Source organism: Chiloscyllium plagiosum, unplaced genomic scaffold, assembly GCF_037043375.1.
Source record: "Chiloscyllium plagiosum isolate Xiang-an unplaced genomic scaffold, Cpla_swu_hap1 HiC_scaffold_6, whole genome shotgun sequence".
In the NCBI taxonomy this organism is placed as follows: domain Eukaryota; kingdom Metazoa; phylum Chordata; class Chondrichthyes; order Orectolobiformes; family Hemiscylliidae; genus Chiloscyllium; species Chiloscyllium plagiosum.
In genome coordinates this window covers 46,196,680-46,215,074 of record NW_028270144.1, presented here as the reverse complement: position 1 = coordinate 46,215,074, position 18,395 = coordinate 46,196,680, and the positions used below count along the sequence as shown (strand labels likewise).

General features: G+C 40.5%; 1 protein-coding gene across 1 annotated transcript in view; it reads right to left on the bottom strand.

Annotated features, from left to right (window-relative positions):
* The window catches only part of LOC122551041 (glypican-5), a 1,004,898-nt gene extending 992,245 nt beyond the window's left edge, over window positions 1-12,653 (bottom strand). Inside the window, exon 1 of the mRNA XM_087987984.1 lies at window positions 12,061-12,653. Coding sequence (XP_087844110.1) covers window positions 12,061-12,214 — 154 coding nt within the window. The 5' untranslated portion in view covers window positions 12,215-12,653. The remainder of the gene's footprint in view (window positions 1-12,060) is intronic.
* Between the last annotated feature and the right edge of the window lie 5,742 nt (window positions 12,654-18,395).

Below are 18,395 nucleotides of genomic sequence, written 5' to 3'. Positions count from 1 at the left end.
AATTCAATCTGGAAAAGTGAGAGGTGATACATTTGGGAAAGTCACAAATACAATGGAATATACAACAAATGGGAGAATACTGCAAGGTAGAGAAAGTAATGGATGTTGGAGTGCATGTCAAATTCCCAAAGGTAGCAAGACATATTGATAAGTTGATTAAAAAGGCATATGAAATCCTTTCCTTTACTAACTGAGGCATGGAATGTAACAGCTGGAACTTAATAAACCAATTGTTAGGTCATAACTGAAGTACTGTTTGCAGTTCTGGTCACTTCATTACAGAAAGAATGTAATACACAAGAGAGAGTACAGAAGAGATTTATGGGGATATTGCCAGGGCTGTAAAATTGTAAGTATGAAGTAAGATTGGATAGGGTGGAGTTGACATCCTTTGAACAAAGGATGCTGAGGAGAAATTTGAATGAGAGGGGCCTGGATAGAGTGTATAGGAAGGCCTTATCTATCTTAAATGAGGAGACAGTGACTAGGGAGCAAAGAACTAAAAGTAGAAAGATTAAAGGATGAATAGTAAAACACAGTTCACCTCAGAGGGTTGTAGACATCCAGAACTCACTACCTGAAAGAGCTAACCAAACCTGTAACCTTCAACTCATATAAGATATGCCTGGAAATGCACCTCAAATACCATAACCTTCAGAAATAAGGCCATTTGTTGGAAAGTGAGGGAAACTCAGCAGGTCTGGCAGCATCTGTGGAGAGAAAGCAGAATTAATATTTTGAGTCCCTTCATCAGAACTGATAGTAGCTTGGAAAATGTGGTATATATGCTTAAAACAGAAGGTAGTGGGAGGTGCAAAGGAGTCAGTAGATAGGTTGAGATGGACCCCAGAGAGAAGGACAGTTAGGCAGACAAAAGGATGAATAATGGTGTTCCAGGGAGGGAGAAAAACAGATAATGAGGATCATTACTAGGTGAAAATGGCTTGGCTTTACAGAAAGCTGCCCAAGTCATGATAGGCTCTGGGGTGTAGGATTGGATAAAGGACAGAGAAGGACGTGTTCAGGTTCTGAAATTATTGAATCCTAAAGACTGCACAATCTCTATGCAGAAAGTGAGATACTGATCCTCCAGCATGCATTGAGCCTCACTGGATCTCACAGAACATAGGTGCTCCACAAAGATGGGAGGAAAACAGGCAATTGTTGCACCTTCTATGATTGCCTGGGAAGGTGCTGTGAATGTGTGAGGAGGTTCTGGGAATCAAGGAGGAGTGGACCAACATACCCTTTCCCCTCCACACACACCTTGTTTTCAGCATAAATACCACCTTTTCCTAGACATTATCAGTTCTGAAGAAGATTCACTGGATTTGAAATGTTAACTCTGCTTTCTCTCCACAGATGCTGCCAGAACTGCTAAAGTTCTCCAACAATATCTGTTTTAGTTTCTGATCTTCAGTATTCACAATTATTTGTTTTTATTTTATGTTGGAAGGTTAAACGGGCTATGTATCTCATTTTTCAGCTGACTCAGACATTATTGGCCAAGTAGCCTCTTTCTGTGCTGTACACATTATTTCTGATTCTGAAAAAACATTGGCATGAAAGATGCATTTGCCTTAAATAAAAGAGAAAGTGGAACAGAGAGAGAGAGAGAGAGAGAGAGAGACATACAATGTACAGAGGGAGATTGTTAAAAATAAAAATGTCAACAGTCCTGGAAATTTGAGCTATAGGGAGAGGCTGTACAGGCTGGGGCTGTTTTTCAGAGAACGTCCGAGGTTGTGGGCTGACCTTATAGAGGTTTACAAAATTGTGAGGAGCATAGATAGGATAAATAGACAAAGTCTTTTCCCTGGGATCGGGGAGTCCAGAACTAGAGGGCATAGGTTTAGGGTGAGAAGGGAATGATATAAAAGACACCTAAGGGGCAACTGTTTCATGCAGAGGGTGGTACATGTATGAAATAAGCTGCCAGAGGAAGTGGTGGAGGCTGGTAGAATTGCAACATTTAAGAGGCAATTGGATGGGTATGTGAATAGGAAGGGTTTGGATGGGTATGAGCCAGGTGCCGGCAGGTGGGACTAGTTTTGGTAGGGATGTCTGGTCAGCATGGACGGGTTGGACTGAAGGGTTTGTTTCCATGCTGTACATCTCTATGACTCTAAGATATTCATATTTCTATGAACTCTCAATTGCATTCAAGATAATTTTACATGTAATCAACATTTGTCTAATAAATTTGAGAGGTCTTGAGAAAACAATTACACCTATTGATAAATAAATTAAATTCATTGATTTTCAACTGGTCTTGAAAAGGTGTCACAAAAGAAGCTTCAAATTAAAGGCTCAAAATATTAGAGTTTTGGCAGAATACTTGAAAACCTGTTACAGAAATGGCTTAGTTCCTCTCAAGATAGTGAAATGGAATGACTGCAATTCAATCTGCTCACTTAGCATTTTATTTGGAGCCTTTCTATCTTCTGGTCTTTTGAATCCAATGGCAAACAGAATTGGGAAGCTAAATGTCTAGAAATTATGTACTTGTTATCATAAACTGAAGTCACGTCACTTGTGGTCTGTCTTCAGTTCATTGACTTAAACTAGCCCAGATTTTCTGGTCTCTATTTAGTCAAAGACCTGATGTCCAATAAGATGCGGGTCAGGACCCAATGGAGGTCCAATATGCTGGTGTTCATAGGAATATCACAGGAAGTTTAAATTTCCAACACAGAATTCTCCTGTTCTCTGGACCATTCCACAAAAAAGTCTCCAACCCTTCATCCATGCTATCCATTCACAGTCATTTGCAGCAGACATTAGGTTTATCCTAAGCCACCTGATGCCATAAAAAGTCAGTTGTCTAGTCTTCTCCCTGACACTCCAGAGTTACAATGAAGCTCTTCAACCAAAGGAACAAACTGTATTTGTGGAAACGCTGAGATCAAACAACCCAGTCAGAAATGCTAAATAGCATCCAGATGGGCAAAGTAGGAACAGAGCAACAATCTGACAGTGATTGTAACTCCATGGAAGATCAGAGCGACTGTTTGTAAATGAACTGGTCAACATCTGAAATTGCACAGCTCTATCCACTTGATAATGTTCATCACCACCCTACTTCACAAACCCCAATAGTGTTCACCCACTCCCCTCCCCCAATAAAATACCTACTCGCCTCATCCTGACAGTGGCCCAATGTTAATGAACAGGGGTCAGAGGTCCTGAAAGCTGGAAAGGTGAGCATTGCTGCGAGGGAAATGCAGACTGTAGAGGGTGTGCATGCTAAGCGATTCTGGATATTAAGGGGTTCAAGTTTCTATCAGGGAGCACTGTTACCATGGTGCTGGTGGTTTTGACACTTCAGCTTACTGAATTTATCCTGCACACCACAGCAGGTTAATCAAATAACAAAGTGTCTCATTTAAGTCATTTAAATCTCTGTAAAATCTAGAATAAGTATTGTGCAAACAGCCAAGTTTCCATAGTTCTGGCATTGAGATTCCACTGCCGTGGGAAACTAGCAACGCTCGAAGCTTAAACTTACCATATAAATACCACAGACTGCATTTGTCAGGACTTCCCTCATGTCCTGAATTACATAAACTTAATTTGAATCATTCAATTCTCTCTATACTTGAAAGTCCAAGCCATTGTTTTTCAGCTCAGGTATAAAGGATGGTGAAGAGGACATTTGGCACACATGCCTTCATTAGTTAGAACATTGAGTATAGCAGTTGGGATGTCACGTTGCGGCCATACAGGACATTGTGAGGCCACTTTTAGAATACTTTGTACAATTCTGGTAGCCCTTCTATAGAAAAGAGGTTGTTAAACTTGAGACAGTGCAGAAAAGATTTACAAGGATGTTGCCAGGATTAAAGGGTTTGAGTTATACGGACAGGCTGAATAGGCTGAGGATTTTTTTTTTCCCAGAGCATCAGTGGCTGAGGGGTGATTTTTTACGGTTTATAAAATAATGAGGGGTATGGATAGTTGGAATAGCAAAGTTCTTTTACCTAGGGGAGGGATGTCCAAAACTAGAGGGCACAGGTTTAAGGTGAGAGGGAAAAGATTTAAAATGGACCCGGAGGTACCTTTTTCATGCAGAGGGTGGTACATGAATGGAATAAGCTGCAAAGGTACAATTATACCATTTAAAAGGCATCGGATCGGGTACTTGAATGGGAAGGGTTTCGAGGGATATGGGCCAAATGCAGGCAAATGGGCCTCGATTAGATTGGAATGTCTGGTCGGAGCAGATGAGTTGGACCAAAGGGTTTGATTCGGTGCTGTGTGACTCTACCATTCTTTCACATCCTCAGGTCACAGACCATCGATGAAAATATGCAGATAATGGGTGTGATTACATCTGGGTGTAAATTCAGATGAAACTCAAAAGAAATGTGACATGAGAAATATTGGCAAGAATAATAAAGGAGAGCAATAAGTGGTTAAAGGTTGAAACAGTTGAAAGAGTAAAGACAGCTTTTGGGATATCATTACATAAATCCACAATAGCAGAAGGACAAGATGATAACATTGCAAAATAAATAGAATCTAAGTTCTAATGCAAGGTCATTGAATAAAAGTGTTGCTTATGGATAACATTAAACCTACCAGAAATCATTGGTTAGCCTTCATTGAAATTGTGTGTGTGATTCTGGTCTCCTTATTTCAGATGCATGTCACTATCAGAAAGGATACAGAAGAATGCTGCCAAATGATGTTGAGGACAAGGGGCTTTAATAACGAACATGCTTAATTAACTGATCACACAAATGGACATTTAATGTTAACTATTAATCTCAGCATCCTTGGATGAACATTAAAAGAGGACTCTTTTGAAGATTCACCATGACGTCGTCTCATATGAAGATCAAATCAGTGCTGTTTAGCTAGAACGATTAACATTTCTGAGTGTTTTGATTGAAGAGTTCAAAATTAAGAAGCGATTAGACAGTCAATTAAAATAGATTGCTACTAGTAATTGTGAGGCCAAAGAACAAAAAATGGAGATACAAGATTAAATGCAAGATATTTGGGACAGAGAGGAGAAAGATTTTTCCAAAAATAAAGAACTGAGAGACTTTGGAAGGTAATACCAGAATGAATAGTTGATGCACAAACATTTAAGTCAGATTAGATAGGTAATTCAAAGAAAGTGGTCAAAAATAATAAGAAACAGGCATGTCAGTTATAAAAATATTGAAAAATGGATGATAAAAAGCAATTCAATTGGGCTGAATGGCCTATTTCCATTTTGCAATTTCTATGGATATATACAGGACCAGTGCTCTATTAAAAAACTTACATCTTCAGCAAAGAGTAAGTAAACCAAAAATCAATGGAAAACAATGAAGAAACATAACTTGCGTGTAACTCAGTTAAGAAAATGAGACGAACACACTGACCCACCCAAACTACATTATGCTATGAGCAAAAATGAAGCAATTTTATACTACCAGTATATTTAACACTATAAGATAATTAATACTTTCCCAATGTATATTTTGATTTTATATGTTTACGCTACACGTTAATCAAATAACAAAGTGTCTCATTTAAGTCATACATGTTATTCCATTCCAATTGTACAAAACAGAGAATTGCAAAACTAAAATCTAATTATACTCAGACATAAAATGTTCAAGACTGAATTTTTTAAAATTCATAATTATTACTTGAACAAGATTAGATAAATACTATGAACATCATGTGCTACTTTATCTGATGTTTGCATAAACTTGGTCGGCAAGGTGGGTCAGTGGTTACCACTGCTACCTGACAGAACCATTGACATGGGTTTGCTTCCATCCTCAGGCAAATATCTGTGTGGAGTTTTCAATTTCTCCCTGTGTCTGTGTGAGTTTCCTCCCACAGTCCGAAAATGTGCAGGTTAGATGAACTGGTTAAGGAAAATGCAGGGTTACAAGAATGTGGTGAAATGTACTTTGGAGGGTTGGTTTGAACTTGATAGGCCAAATGGTCTGCTTCCACACTTAAGGGATTATATGATATGGATCCAATACTGTATTAATGTCTCTCAACACACAGACATTAGTCCAATATTTTATTATATATGCAGCATGTTAATAGAATTCTTGAAATTTTGCTGCAAATTTCAGGCCTGTTACAAACAAAAGCACAAATTTGCATCCCTATTATGTTGTTAGTGGTGTTTTAAGAAATAATATGCAGTCAGTAAATTCTATCTAATATATACATCAGACATAACATTTTCTTATAACAGATTATATTAAGAAAGTGTATTCTAATTTCATCGAGTATCAACAGCAAAAGCATCTCAATGTTGGATGAATTGAATGAAGCAGCACAGACGTGAAATATGTTATAAAATATAAGTGATTCCAGGGAATGATTTCAGTACTGCAACATAATCCAAGTTCACTGAGAAATTATAAGCAGTTTTAGTCTTCCTTTTGCATTTGTGATGTCATCTAAATGCCTCAATTTGTGTAGTCACTTTCCAGCATCAAGTACTCTCTACAAAATGCAATTAGTAATTCCCATGGCACAGCACTCTGTCAGTATTAATCAGATAGCTTTGTACAAACTATTGCAAGATGTTATTCTATTCTTCTGTTTTGTCATTCATGACAAAACAACTTAATTTCCAAGACTTTATTGAAACACATGCCCTGCCAATTGAGTCCACAGCAAATTATGCCATGATTTTTAAAATAGCTGTATAATTAGCACAAGAAATAATACCATCACATCTAATATTTTGATGCAGTTCCTCAACCTGCACAGCTCAGAACAGATGTTTTCCAAGTATAAAATGTTGATTTTCAGGAAAAAGTAATCAATATTCAATTGATAATTTTGTGCCAGCTAATGATTATAGTGTGTACATGTAATCTTCATTGACATCACATGAAAGCACAAAAGTCTATTTTCCTTACCTAAAGAAATTATGCCTTTTTTAAAACAAAATGAGAGTTAAAACTCGTGATCATTTTTTGCCATCTTGAAAATCTATAAGAACTCATTATTAAAGTGCAAATTATGGGCCATGATGAAACAAATTTAATACAGCTTGCCAACTATCCAGCATTTTTTAAAAAAATTCATTGTAAATAAGAGGCAGCGTAATCCATAAATATTCAAAGTTGTCATATTTATGTTTAAAGTTAATTTACAGGCCATAGACCAAAGAAAGTAATTCACTAATTCCCTATCAAGGTCAATTATGGATGAGGAACATCTATTGATGACGACATACCATGATTCTTTTTAAAAGTACATGAAGAACAAGCTGATAAACTTATTGAGGTATACTTCCATTTTATTTTAATATTTCATCAACAGAAATTTAGTAAAAATATAATTATCACCCATATTGCTGGACTACCTCCTCTGTATCCCTGCCTTTCCTGTTGTTATTCCACGCTATTCCCATGTTAACATCTGGATGAACTCCATAATAAACTGTAATTGCTTCTGGGATTGTCAATCCAAATATAAACCCACATAATACAGAAAACTGTATCAGTTTATGAAAGAATGTTCACTTTTTAATACAGTATAAAGAACATTGACAAATTCCTCCATTACTTCAAGGTACAGGAAATGTTTACATAGTAGCACTGCTAAGTGCAGTTGTTTCACAAGGAGGTCTTTTTGGTTCACTCAAGGAGAAATGCCCAGTTTATACAATTTGTTTATATTGTAGTTCTGACAAGTTAGCACAAACGCATATAATATTTGCTGCCTATAACAACTATTCCTTTTTCTACATTTTCATTAACAACAGAAAAAGAATAGTATCAGAAAAAAATCTTTTTTGTTGTTGTTTTATTTACAGTTATAAATTTAGCTGAACAAAAAAAAATAAGATTTTAGAAAAGGTATCTGAAAAATCAGAAAGAAAAATGAAATTTCTTTGAAAGGTGGGGATGGCAGATTCTTTACATGCAAAGATCATGGGAAGGCTTGTCTTTGTGTAATTGGCTTGATTTTCAGTGACCAAAGAGGTCAGTTTGATCTGCAGGCTTTTGAGCAGCGTTGGCATCAACACTCACGATTTCTAGGAGCACTGGCGCAAGCAGAATCCTTCATTGTCTGTATTTTTCTTCTGCAGTTTCACATTTGTTAGTTTTGAAATTGTAGGGTGTGTTCCTGGTTCATGTGTCAACTGTCTGCGTTAGCAGCTTCCAGCACATTAACTGGTCAGATGTCAGCGAGAAAGAGCTCCCTTCTCAGCCCGTCTTTGAAACACTTGTAAAGTACTTTGGTGTCCAGTGAATTTATTTCACAATAAAGCACTGCTTTTGGCATCCCAGAATCCTCCAAACATGGCATATGTCCTGCCTAATCCAAATGGCATTGTAAGAGAATGCACCTGATTCTAGATAAATTGGCTGTGTTGGTGACTTAATTGTAATCTTGTTCACTGATTTTCATGATGAATCAAAGACCGCATTGATGGGAGCCCTCTGGCAATCATGTTTTTTTTTCTGTGAAGAGCTTATGTTTGCAATTCATACAAAACAGTCCTGGTGATCACCATTCCTACACTTGAGTTTTATTAGAAATGCCTGATGAAAACTTTTGCCAGACATATTTTGTGAGGCATCAGAAGGAACTATTAACTTTGGACAGTTAAGTGTCTATGCCCTTGTTGAAAGTGGTATTATTTGAAATAATACTATTCAAAAAGGTAATCTGTGCTACTGTACTAAGTTTGCTTCTGTCAATACAGATATGTAGTGGAGTGTAATTTCATTGGGACTGTGGTGAGTACAGCATGTCTGTTTTCTTTAGGCTAACAGTAAAGCCCAAAAGGCATTTGCTGCTCCTGAGCAATTGTTTATAATGAATTGCATTCTCTCCTATATATGTGCCAGAAGAGCACAATCACCAGCCTCACAATAAGCTCTCAAGTGATGTGGTATGTAATAGTAATTACCATAAATTGAGGACTGACACCTGTTCAAAAGCAGATGTGTATGCCTTCTTTCAGCCTTTCTTTGCCTCTTGACTGGGCAAAAGGAATAAAAGAGGAAAGAGTCGATATTAGATCGAACTTTCCTGAACATTAATGAAGATAGGAAAACTGTCTGAGAGTGTTCCATTCTGCTTGAGCTTCTGGCCTATAGTATACAACAGAGAATAATGAGGAATATTCGAGGGCACCCCAGTTGAGATTATTTCTTCCAATACCCCTCTGATTGACTTGTATCACACATCTTGGTGAGAACTATAGAAGTAGCATAGAGGCCTTTACATTTGTTTGTTCTTTACAATTCTGGACCATTCAGCCCAAACCTCATGCCTGTAGATCTCCAATTGGCTTTGAATATGTATTGACTACCACACAGTGGTGAGCATTGGTTTGATTCCAGCCTCGGGCCATTGCCTGTGTGCAATTTGCACATTTTCCTCATTTCTGCATGGGTTTCCTCTGGGTGTTCTGGCTTTCATATTGCAAAGACGTGCAAGTCAGGTGGATTCGCAAAGCTAACTTGCCCATTGTGTCTAGGAATGTGCAGGCTAAGTGAAACGGCATTGGGAAATGCATCATATTCAGCCTAATCAGTGTCTTTTGCATTGTTTCCTCTGTGCTCCATGCTTATGTTAGAAAGTGAACCCATGTGCTGTCACAGCCACTTTCCTAACTTTTCCCATAATCTTCAAACATATATGGATCTATGCCCCATATGTGCAAGGCTGCTATTCTCCTGCATTCTCTTTAAAATTGCATCATTTTGTTTTAGTGGCTCTCATCCATTTCAGTGAAGTGAATCGTTTTGTACTTTTGAACACTTAATAGTACCAGTTATATGTCCCGGGTGAAAAGGATAGGGTAAGGAGTGTGGGTCTGAGTGGGATGCTCTTTAGGGGGTCGTTCAGGCTCAATGGGCTGAATGGCCTGCTTCCAGAGATTCTATGATTTTATTGTTGGAATAATTCTATTTAGAAGCATGCTAGCCAAGATTTTGCCTTCAATATACAACGAAGTGATGTCTCTAATTCACACATCGGTCCCTGTTCTTTATGGATCAAATTAGTACATCTATGCATTGTACTTTTTTTTCAATGAAGAGCTATAGTGACAGTTAATCCCAACTGTATCCCGTGGCAACACCCTGACCAATCACAGTCAACCTCTCTGGTTTGAATTTAATCTATTAATGAAGATTGACAGTTAACAGTTCTTGTTGCATTTTACTGTCAACCACAGTCCAACCAATTTTTCATGCAGTATAAATTGTTGTTTCCCTCATAAAGTGGGTTTTTTCAGCATTTCAGACCTGATTCATGTGTCTTTTTTAGGAATGTTTTAAGATTTTTAAAACTTCTACCAAATCTCCCCTTAAAGGAAAATAGCCTCATTACCCCGTCTCTCCTTTTTAGTGCAGTATTTTATCAAGTCGTCGAAATCTCCTCCGACCCTATCGAAAACATTGACATTTTTTCCCCCAGTGTAATGTGGCCAATTTGATGCATCGTATCCAGTCTAACCAGAGTTCATAGAGTTTTAGGAGAGAGTGAGGTCTGCAGTTGCTGGAGATCAGAGCTGAAAATGTTTTGCTGGAAAAGCGCAGCAGATCAGGCAGCATCCAGGGAAAAGGAGAATCGACGTTTCGGGCATAAGCCCTTCTTCAGGAAGGGCTTTCCTGAAGAAGGGCTTATGTAAACTTGGAAATCATGTCATATATATTCGAATAGAAGCATGATACCGGAAATCTGACATGAAACAGACACTGCTGGAGAAGTTTCCTTTTATATTAAAGGGCTTTCCTGAAGAAGGGCTTATGCCCGAAACGTCGATTCTCCTGTTCCCTGGATGCTGCCTGACCAGCTGCGCTTTTCCAGCAACACATTTTCAGCTTCATAGAGTTTTAGCATTACTGCCTTCCTCTTATGAACCATCACCTTCGAACATACATGGACCCATATCCCAAGGCCTCTATTCCTGCATTCTCTTTAGAATTGTATCATTTTGTTTATAGAGCCTCTCATCTTTTCTAGTAAAGCGAATCACCTCACACTTTCGTGCACTGGATAGTATCTGCTATATGCCCACCCAGCCTTCAGTCTGCCGCAGTCTTCCTGAAGTCTGTTATTCTCCTTAATGTTTACTACCTTTCCAAGTTTTCTGACATTTGTAAACTTGGAAATCATGTCATATATATTCGAATAGAAGCATGATACCGGAAATCTGACATGAAACAGACACTGCTGGAGAAGTTTCCTTTTATATTAAACCCTCGGTCACTAATATTTTATGAAAAAGAACTTTTTTTTCTACTCCTGGATGAGATAACTGCATTTTGCTTCAATATGAAAAAATACATTCACCATTAATCTTTGTTTCCTAACCTATTGCTAATTTTCCGTTCATACAGACGCTGCAAATTTTATTATCGATGGTGCTTTGGAAAGTGTGCATGCGCATCCATTAAATGAGTCGACGGCAGTCGACCCATACAAAAATAAATCATCGTGGCTGCAATCCTTTCAACTGGTTAATTGGTGGTTTTCGGTTTAAATGTACCTGATGGTTTGTATGCAAAACAGTGGAAATATCAACGGAGATAACGCAAGCTGAATTTCGTCAGGAACTGTTCTGTCGCTGCATTACAGCAGCTTTGACGGAAACGCTCGTTTCCCCGATAGACATACGCCAGAGCAGCGGGACAAACCGGGAGGGAAATCACACTCTGCATTTTAACCCACTTTATATGCCCCACCCCCCACCTTAAAATAAAACACGGCGCCAGTTTGAAACGAACCCATCTTGGGACTGACTCTTCGTCATTCGGATTGTTGTCGGTGCTCTTACGATCTCCATCTCAAAATTCACTAAACTAATTGGGCAGCGTCTAAATGTTCCCCTCTGGTGTACAGTACCGTGATAATCCACGGTGTGTTTCTGTGCAATGTGGAATGATGCAGAGTTTGTTTTGAACCTGGAGGTGACGGCTCGCTGTCAAATCGGGATGCAGAGGGAGCGGGATTTGGGAGGCTGGAGGCTGGAGGCTGGGGGCTGGGGACTTGGGGGGGGGGGGGGGAGAGAGACGGCTGATGGTATGTCAAACAGATGATGGTAGGTGGTTCGGTGCTCACCTGGCCTGGGACTCCCTGGCAGCCACCTGGACGGGCCGATCTGTCGCCGCTGGAAAACTTTCTTGACCTCCTGACAGTCGGGCTCAGTCCCATCTGAACTCCCGAGCAGCAAGAGAAGGAGGACAGCCGCCCTGATACAAGGTGCGCCCTTCATCCTTATCCAAGCTCCCTGTGCTTCGCCTGGGACATCAATCCACACCTGGAACTTGCTCAAACTTTTTTCTCTCTCTCTCTCTTTATAAATGTATATATTTCCGGCCTTCCCTCAGACCCGGACGTTTCTCCTGAAAACAAAAACTGAAGCAGTCGCAAAGAAAAGGTACGTAACTAGGGCGCGATCAAAGTGGCAGTAACCAGCGAGTTTTCTCCGCCAGGTCCCCACTCTTCTCCGGCTGCTGATTTTTACAATGTCAATACGAGTTGGAAATGTTACAAAGTCACACCGAAAGGGGTGGGGGGAGAAATGTGAAAAGCTGAAGGGTGGAAAGCAGCGAGCAGCCTCTGTGTCGACCCCATCCCCTCCACGGGATGAAGTGGCCGCAGTTTCGCACCGAGCGAAGCCGCCCAGCGCCCGTCTCTCCGCGAATGAGCGCCTCACTCCCAACAAGCGGACCGCTGCCTGTTGTGATTTGGAGGTGCCGCTGTTGGACTGCCTGTATTCTACTCTTCAGATCAGAGCCACCCACTGGCTGCTGTAGGACTTCCAGCTCCGTGCAAGCTGTGCACTTTGCAAATTGGCAATATCGTTCCTATTTTAAATGAAGACAATATCACCAACATAAGAGCAGACACTCAGCAGGTTTGGCAGCAGCTGGGGAGAGACGGAATTAACATTTCCGGTACGGTATGACTCCAGAATTCACCTGTATATCCAATCTACATTCGTGCACTTGGCCTTCTTTTGTCCACGTTAATACTTGCAACAAAAGCACATAGTTTGGCTCGAGTGTTTCTTTTAACTTGAGAAAAAAATACAATAAAACTTGGGAAATGGTCCAAACTCATCTTGAACATAGAAAAATGATCCCACCTGATCACCACAATTTGAACTCCGTCTTGTGTCTCAGGACCTTGCGGAAGTCTCGGTGCATTGAGAGAAGTAACCTTCCCAGTAACCTGTAACCTCTGTCAAACCACCGAGTTAAGGTGAGGTGTGAGTGATAGCCCTTGAAATCAAGGCCATATTTGACTGAGGATGGCATCAAGGATTCCCAGCAAAACTGGAATCAGTTGGAATCGGAGGAAACTCTCCACTGGTTAGAGTCATACCTGGCATAAGGAAGGTAGGGCAGAATAGGGTGCAGTGGTTAGTATTGCTGCCTCACATTACAGAGTTCTGCGATCATTTTCAGCCTTGGGTGACTGTGTGGAATTTGCACATTCTCCCAGAGTCTGAATAGGTTTCTTCCGGATGCTCCAGTTTTTTTTCCCCCTCAGTCCAAAGATGTGTGGGCATCGTGGGTAAGCCATGCTAAATGTGGGATTACAGGGTGGCATGCTCTACAGAGGGTTAGTGCAGTCTTGGTGCGCTGAATGGCCTCCTTCTGCACTGTAGGGATTCTGTGGAACTTAGTCATCTTAGCTGCAGGAATCAGCATTTCTTTGCATCTTCAGCTGCTTCAGCAATGACTTACCCTCAGTCATAAGGTCAGAAGTGAGGCTGTATGCCAAATACTGCACAATGTTCCATTGTGACTCCTTGGGGACTGAAGCTGTGCATGTTCGAATGCAACAAGATCTACACAATATCAGGCAATGATCATTTCTAATAAGAGACAACTAACCTATTACCCCTTGCCATTGAATGGTGGCACAATCAGTAAATCCCCATAATCAACATCCTGTTGACAAGGTACTCAGCTGAACTCACCATACAATCTAATGGCTACAAGAGTAGGTCAGTGACTAAGAATACTGCAGTGAGTAACTCATTTCTTGTCCCCCCAAAAACCTGCTTACTATCTAAAAAGCACAAGTCAGAAGTGTTATGGAATACTTCCTACTTGCCTGGATGAGTGCAACAACATGCAAGATGCTTGACACCATCCAGGACAAAGCACTTGATTGGCACCACATCGACAAGCATCCATGCTCTCCATCATTGACACTCCATAACAGCAATGAGTGCCATCCACGAGATGCACTGCAGAAATTCATGCCTAGACAGCACCTTCCAAACTCACATCCACTCCCACCAAGAAAGGCAAGGCCACAAGATTATGGGAACACTACAACCTCAGTTCCCCTCTGAGCCACTCACCATTCTGACTTGGAAGTACATTGCCACTCCTTCAGTGCTGCTTACTCAAAATCCTAGAATTCCTGTGTGCATCTATCTACAGTACATTGACTGCAGCAGCTCACCATTATGTTATGAAGATGGGGATGTATCTTTAAGAGTTTTAAAAGCAGCAGAACAACCAGACACAGCACCAAGTGTTCTCAAATAGGCAACAATGTATGTAACACTGGGTTGAACAACTCAATTAGTTCATTGCCTGGAGACAAAAAAAATTCAAATTCAGCCAATCAGTTTAAATTATACCTCCCAAAAATACCAGTTTCCAATCAAGTTTGAATTGAGTATATTGACAATCTGAAAAGCCAGTGACACAGTCCAATGGTTTGGGGGTATAAGACCAGGGGAAAATTGAACAGTTGAGAGAAGAACTACCAAGTGCTAACATATAACAGACTTAGCGAGTTTTGAGAAGATTTGTAACTCAGGTTGAGGTTTTGGATGTAGGTTTGCTCCCTGAGCTGAAAGGTTCATTTCCAGACATTTCATTGCCTTACTAGGTAATATCTTCAGTGGACTTTATGCAAAGCAATGCTGAAACTTCTTGCTTTCTATTTATATGTTTGGGTTTCTTTGGGTTGGTGATGTCATTTCCTTTGGTGATGTTATTTCCTGTGGTGAAGTCACTTCCTGTTCCTTTTCTCAGGGGGTAGTAGATGGGGTCGAACTCAATGTGTTTGTTGATAGAGTTCTGGTTGGAATGCCATGCTTCCAGGAATTCTCGTGCATGTCTTTGTTTGGCTTGTCCTAGGATGGATGTATTGTCCCAGTTGAAGTGGTGTCCTTCCTCATCCATGTGAGGATACTAGTGAGAGAGGGTCATGTCATGGCTAATTGGTGTTCATGTATCCTGGTGTCTAGTTTTCTGCCTCTTTGTCTAATGTATTGTTTGTTACAGTCCTTGCACAGTATTTTGTAAATGATGTTAGTTTGCTCATTGTCTGTATAGGGTATTTCAAGTTAATTAGCTGCTGTTTTAGTGTGTTAGTGGGTTTGTGGGCTACCATAATGCCAAGGGGTCTGAGTACTCTGGTAGTCATTTCAGAGATGTCTTTGATGTAGGGGAGAGTGGCTAGGGTTTCTGGACGTGTTTTGTCTGCTTATTTGGATTTGTTGCTGAGAAATCGGCAGACTGTGTTCATTGGGTACCCATTCTTTTTGAACACACAGTACAGGTGATTTTCCTCTGCTCTGCATATTTCCTTTGTGCTGAAGAGTGTGTTGGCTCATTGAAATAATGTTCTAATGCAACTTCGTTTGTGGGTGTTGGGATAATTGCTTCTGTAGTTCAATATTTAGTCTGTATGTGTTTTTCTGTAGACTACTTTTCTTCTCAAAATATAACGGAGAATAATTAACTAATTATTTACAAGTCCTTACTCTAAACTATCTTTTTTACCTTCCCTTCTATAATATTAGTCCAATAAAACTCCCAATTAAGATTGACAGAAAAATCCATATCTTAAAATCAACCAGCAGTCGAATCTTCTCTTTATCTTCTTGGGTAGATTGGCTCTCCAGGTTAGTATTGAGGTTTTTCTCTGTGCAAACTCCTTCTCTAGATAGGGACCTCTGAGAGTTCTGACTAGCAGTCTACAGCTGTTGGTCTGGTGGCAGTTCTCCTCTCAACCATTCAATTTTCCCCGGTCTTATACCCCAAAGCATCAGCTTGTTTTAAGATTGTCAATATACTCAATTCAAACTTGATTGGAATTTGGTATTTTTGGGGGTATAATTTAAACTGATTGGCTAATTCGAATCTGTTTTGTCATTTCCAAACAACTGGCTACCTTAGCTACCCCAGTAGCTGGAGCACATGTTACATTATGTCTTATTGAGAAAACTTGGTGCTAGCTTTAACTTCTTAAAGGTATAGTACACCCATATCTTCATAACAACGTTGAGGTTCAGAATGGCAGAACGTTGTTGGAACCTCAGGAAGAAAAGCAACTTTGCAGAAGGTTTTAGCAAGTTCCAGTATAAAAACCTCTTTTCCTATTGTCAGCTTGAATTTGGCTCCTCTACCTGTGAATTGCAGTTCCTGTCAGCCATTACAACTAATCAGGTAGCAAAAACTTAACTGACAACACTGCAGGAAATGAAACAAACTGGAAATATTTATTTCATTTCATTTAAATTGCTGTTCAGCAAGTGAAATAAAAAGTGTATTTGCTGTACCCGATAGCAAGTTTCATGAAGTTGGGTTCTCTATTTCCCATCATCTCCACACCTCCAAAATGATTAAGTCCTTGTTGGAAGACCTGTGGATAGCTTTCCTTTTTTTCTGCCAATTAAGTATTATCCCTACAGACTAAGCATGTTGGTTTGCAAGTGATCTCCCTGGAATGGGGTTCTTTCTTCAAAGGCATTCAGTTGCTGATCAAGGAGCCTAGCATTAGGAAGCAATGGTGGAAGTCCCATCTGAGGAGGTAACAAGAAAAACAGATAAAGGGGAATCAATAGTTGCAACAGACTTGGATTTCCAAGAGACATTCAGTAAGATACCACACATAGTGCTACTTAAGATAACAGTGGAGGGTAATATATTTGCATGGATGAAGAATTGGCTAACTCATAGAAATCAGAGATTTATAGAGTCTTAGAGATTACAGCAGAGAAAAAGGTCCTTTGTCCCATTGAGTTCACACCTGTCAAAAACAATACCTAACATTTCTAATCCCATGTTCCAGCACATTGTATGCATTGCTATTGCAAATGCACATCTAAACACCTCTTAAATGTTATGAAGGTTTCTGCCCCTACCACCCTTGCAGGCACTGAGTTCCAGATTCCAAATGCCCTCTGACTGAAAACATTTTTCCTCACCCCTTCTCTAAACCTTACTTCAATTAATGCTGCCTGTTCAATGGTCCCTTCATTCAGACGAAAAGTTTCTTCCTGTCTCCCCATGCACCTCATAATTTTATATATCTCTATCTTTCCCCTCTCAATCTCTTCTGCTGAAAAGAAATCAATCCCAGTCTGTCTAATCTCTCTTCATAAGTGAAGCTCTCCAGCCCAGGCAATAACTTGGCAAATACCCCCTATACCCTCTCCAATGCTATCACATTCCTGCTATAATATGGATTCCAGAACTGCACACAATACTTGTCGTGGCTTAATCATTGTTTTTACAGTTCCAGCATAACTTCCCTGCTCTTAAACCATATGTCTAGACTAATAAAGGCAAGAGTCGAGAGTGTAGTGCTGGAAAAACACAGCATGTCAGGCAGCATCTGAGGAGCAAGAGACTGACTAATTACAGGCATCTGTGGAAAAACCCACCAATTCCCACAGCTACCTGGACTACACCCCCTCTCACCCTGCCTCCTGTGAAAATGCCATTCCTTATTCCCAACTCCACCTCTGCCACACCTGTTCCCAGGATGACCAATTACACTATAGAAAACCCCAGATGACCTTCTTCTTCAAAGACGCATTTTCCCCTCCCACATGGTTGACAGTGCCCTCCAGCACATCTCCTCCATTTCCCACACCTTGAACTCCATCCCTCCCAACACAACAAGGACAGAACCCCCACTAGATCTCACCTTCCAACTTCTGTGTCCATCGCATCATCCTCTACCACTTCCACCACCTAGAAACAGTCCCCACTGCTGGGGATATATTTCCGTCCCTGACACTATCAATGTTTCGGAGAGACCATTCCCTCCACGACTCCCTTGTCAGATCCACGTCCCCCACCAGCCCACACCCCACTCACGGCACTTTCCCCTCCCACCTGCAAGAAGTGCAAAACCTGCGCCCATACCTGCCCCCTCACCTCCGTCCAAGGCCCCAAAGGATTCTCCCACATCCAACAGAAATTTACCTGTACCTCCACTAATGTCATCTACTATATCTGTTGCACCCAATGTGGTCTCCTCTACATCAGAGACACAGAACGCCAACTTGAGGATTGTTTCAGAGAACATCTCTGTGACACCTGCACCAACCAACCCCACTGCCCCATGGCTGAACACCCCTCCCACTCAACCAAGGACATGCAGGCCCTGGACCTCCTCCATCACCAAAC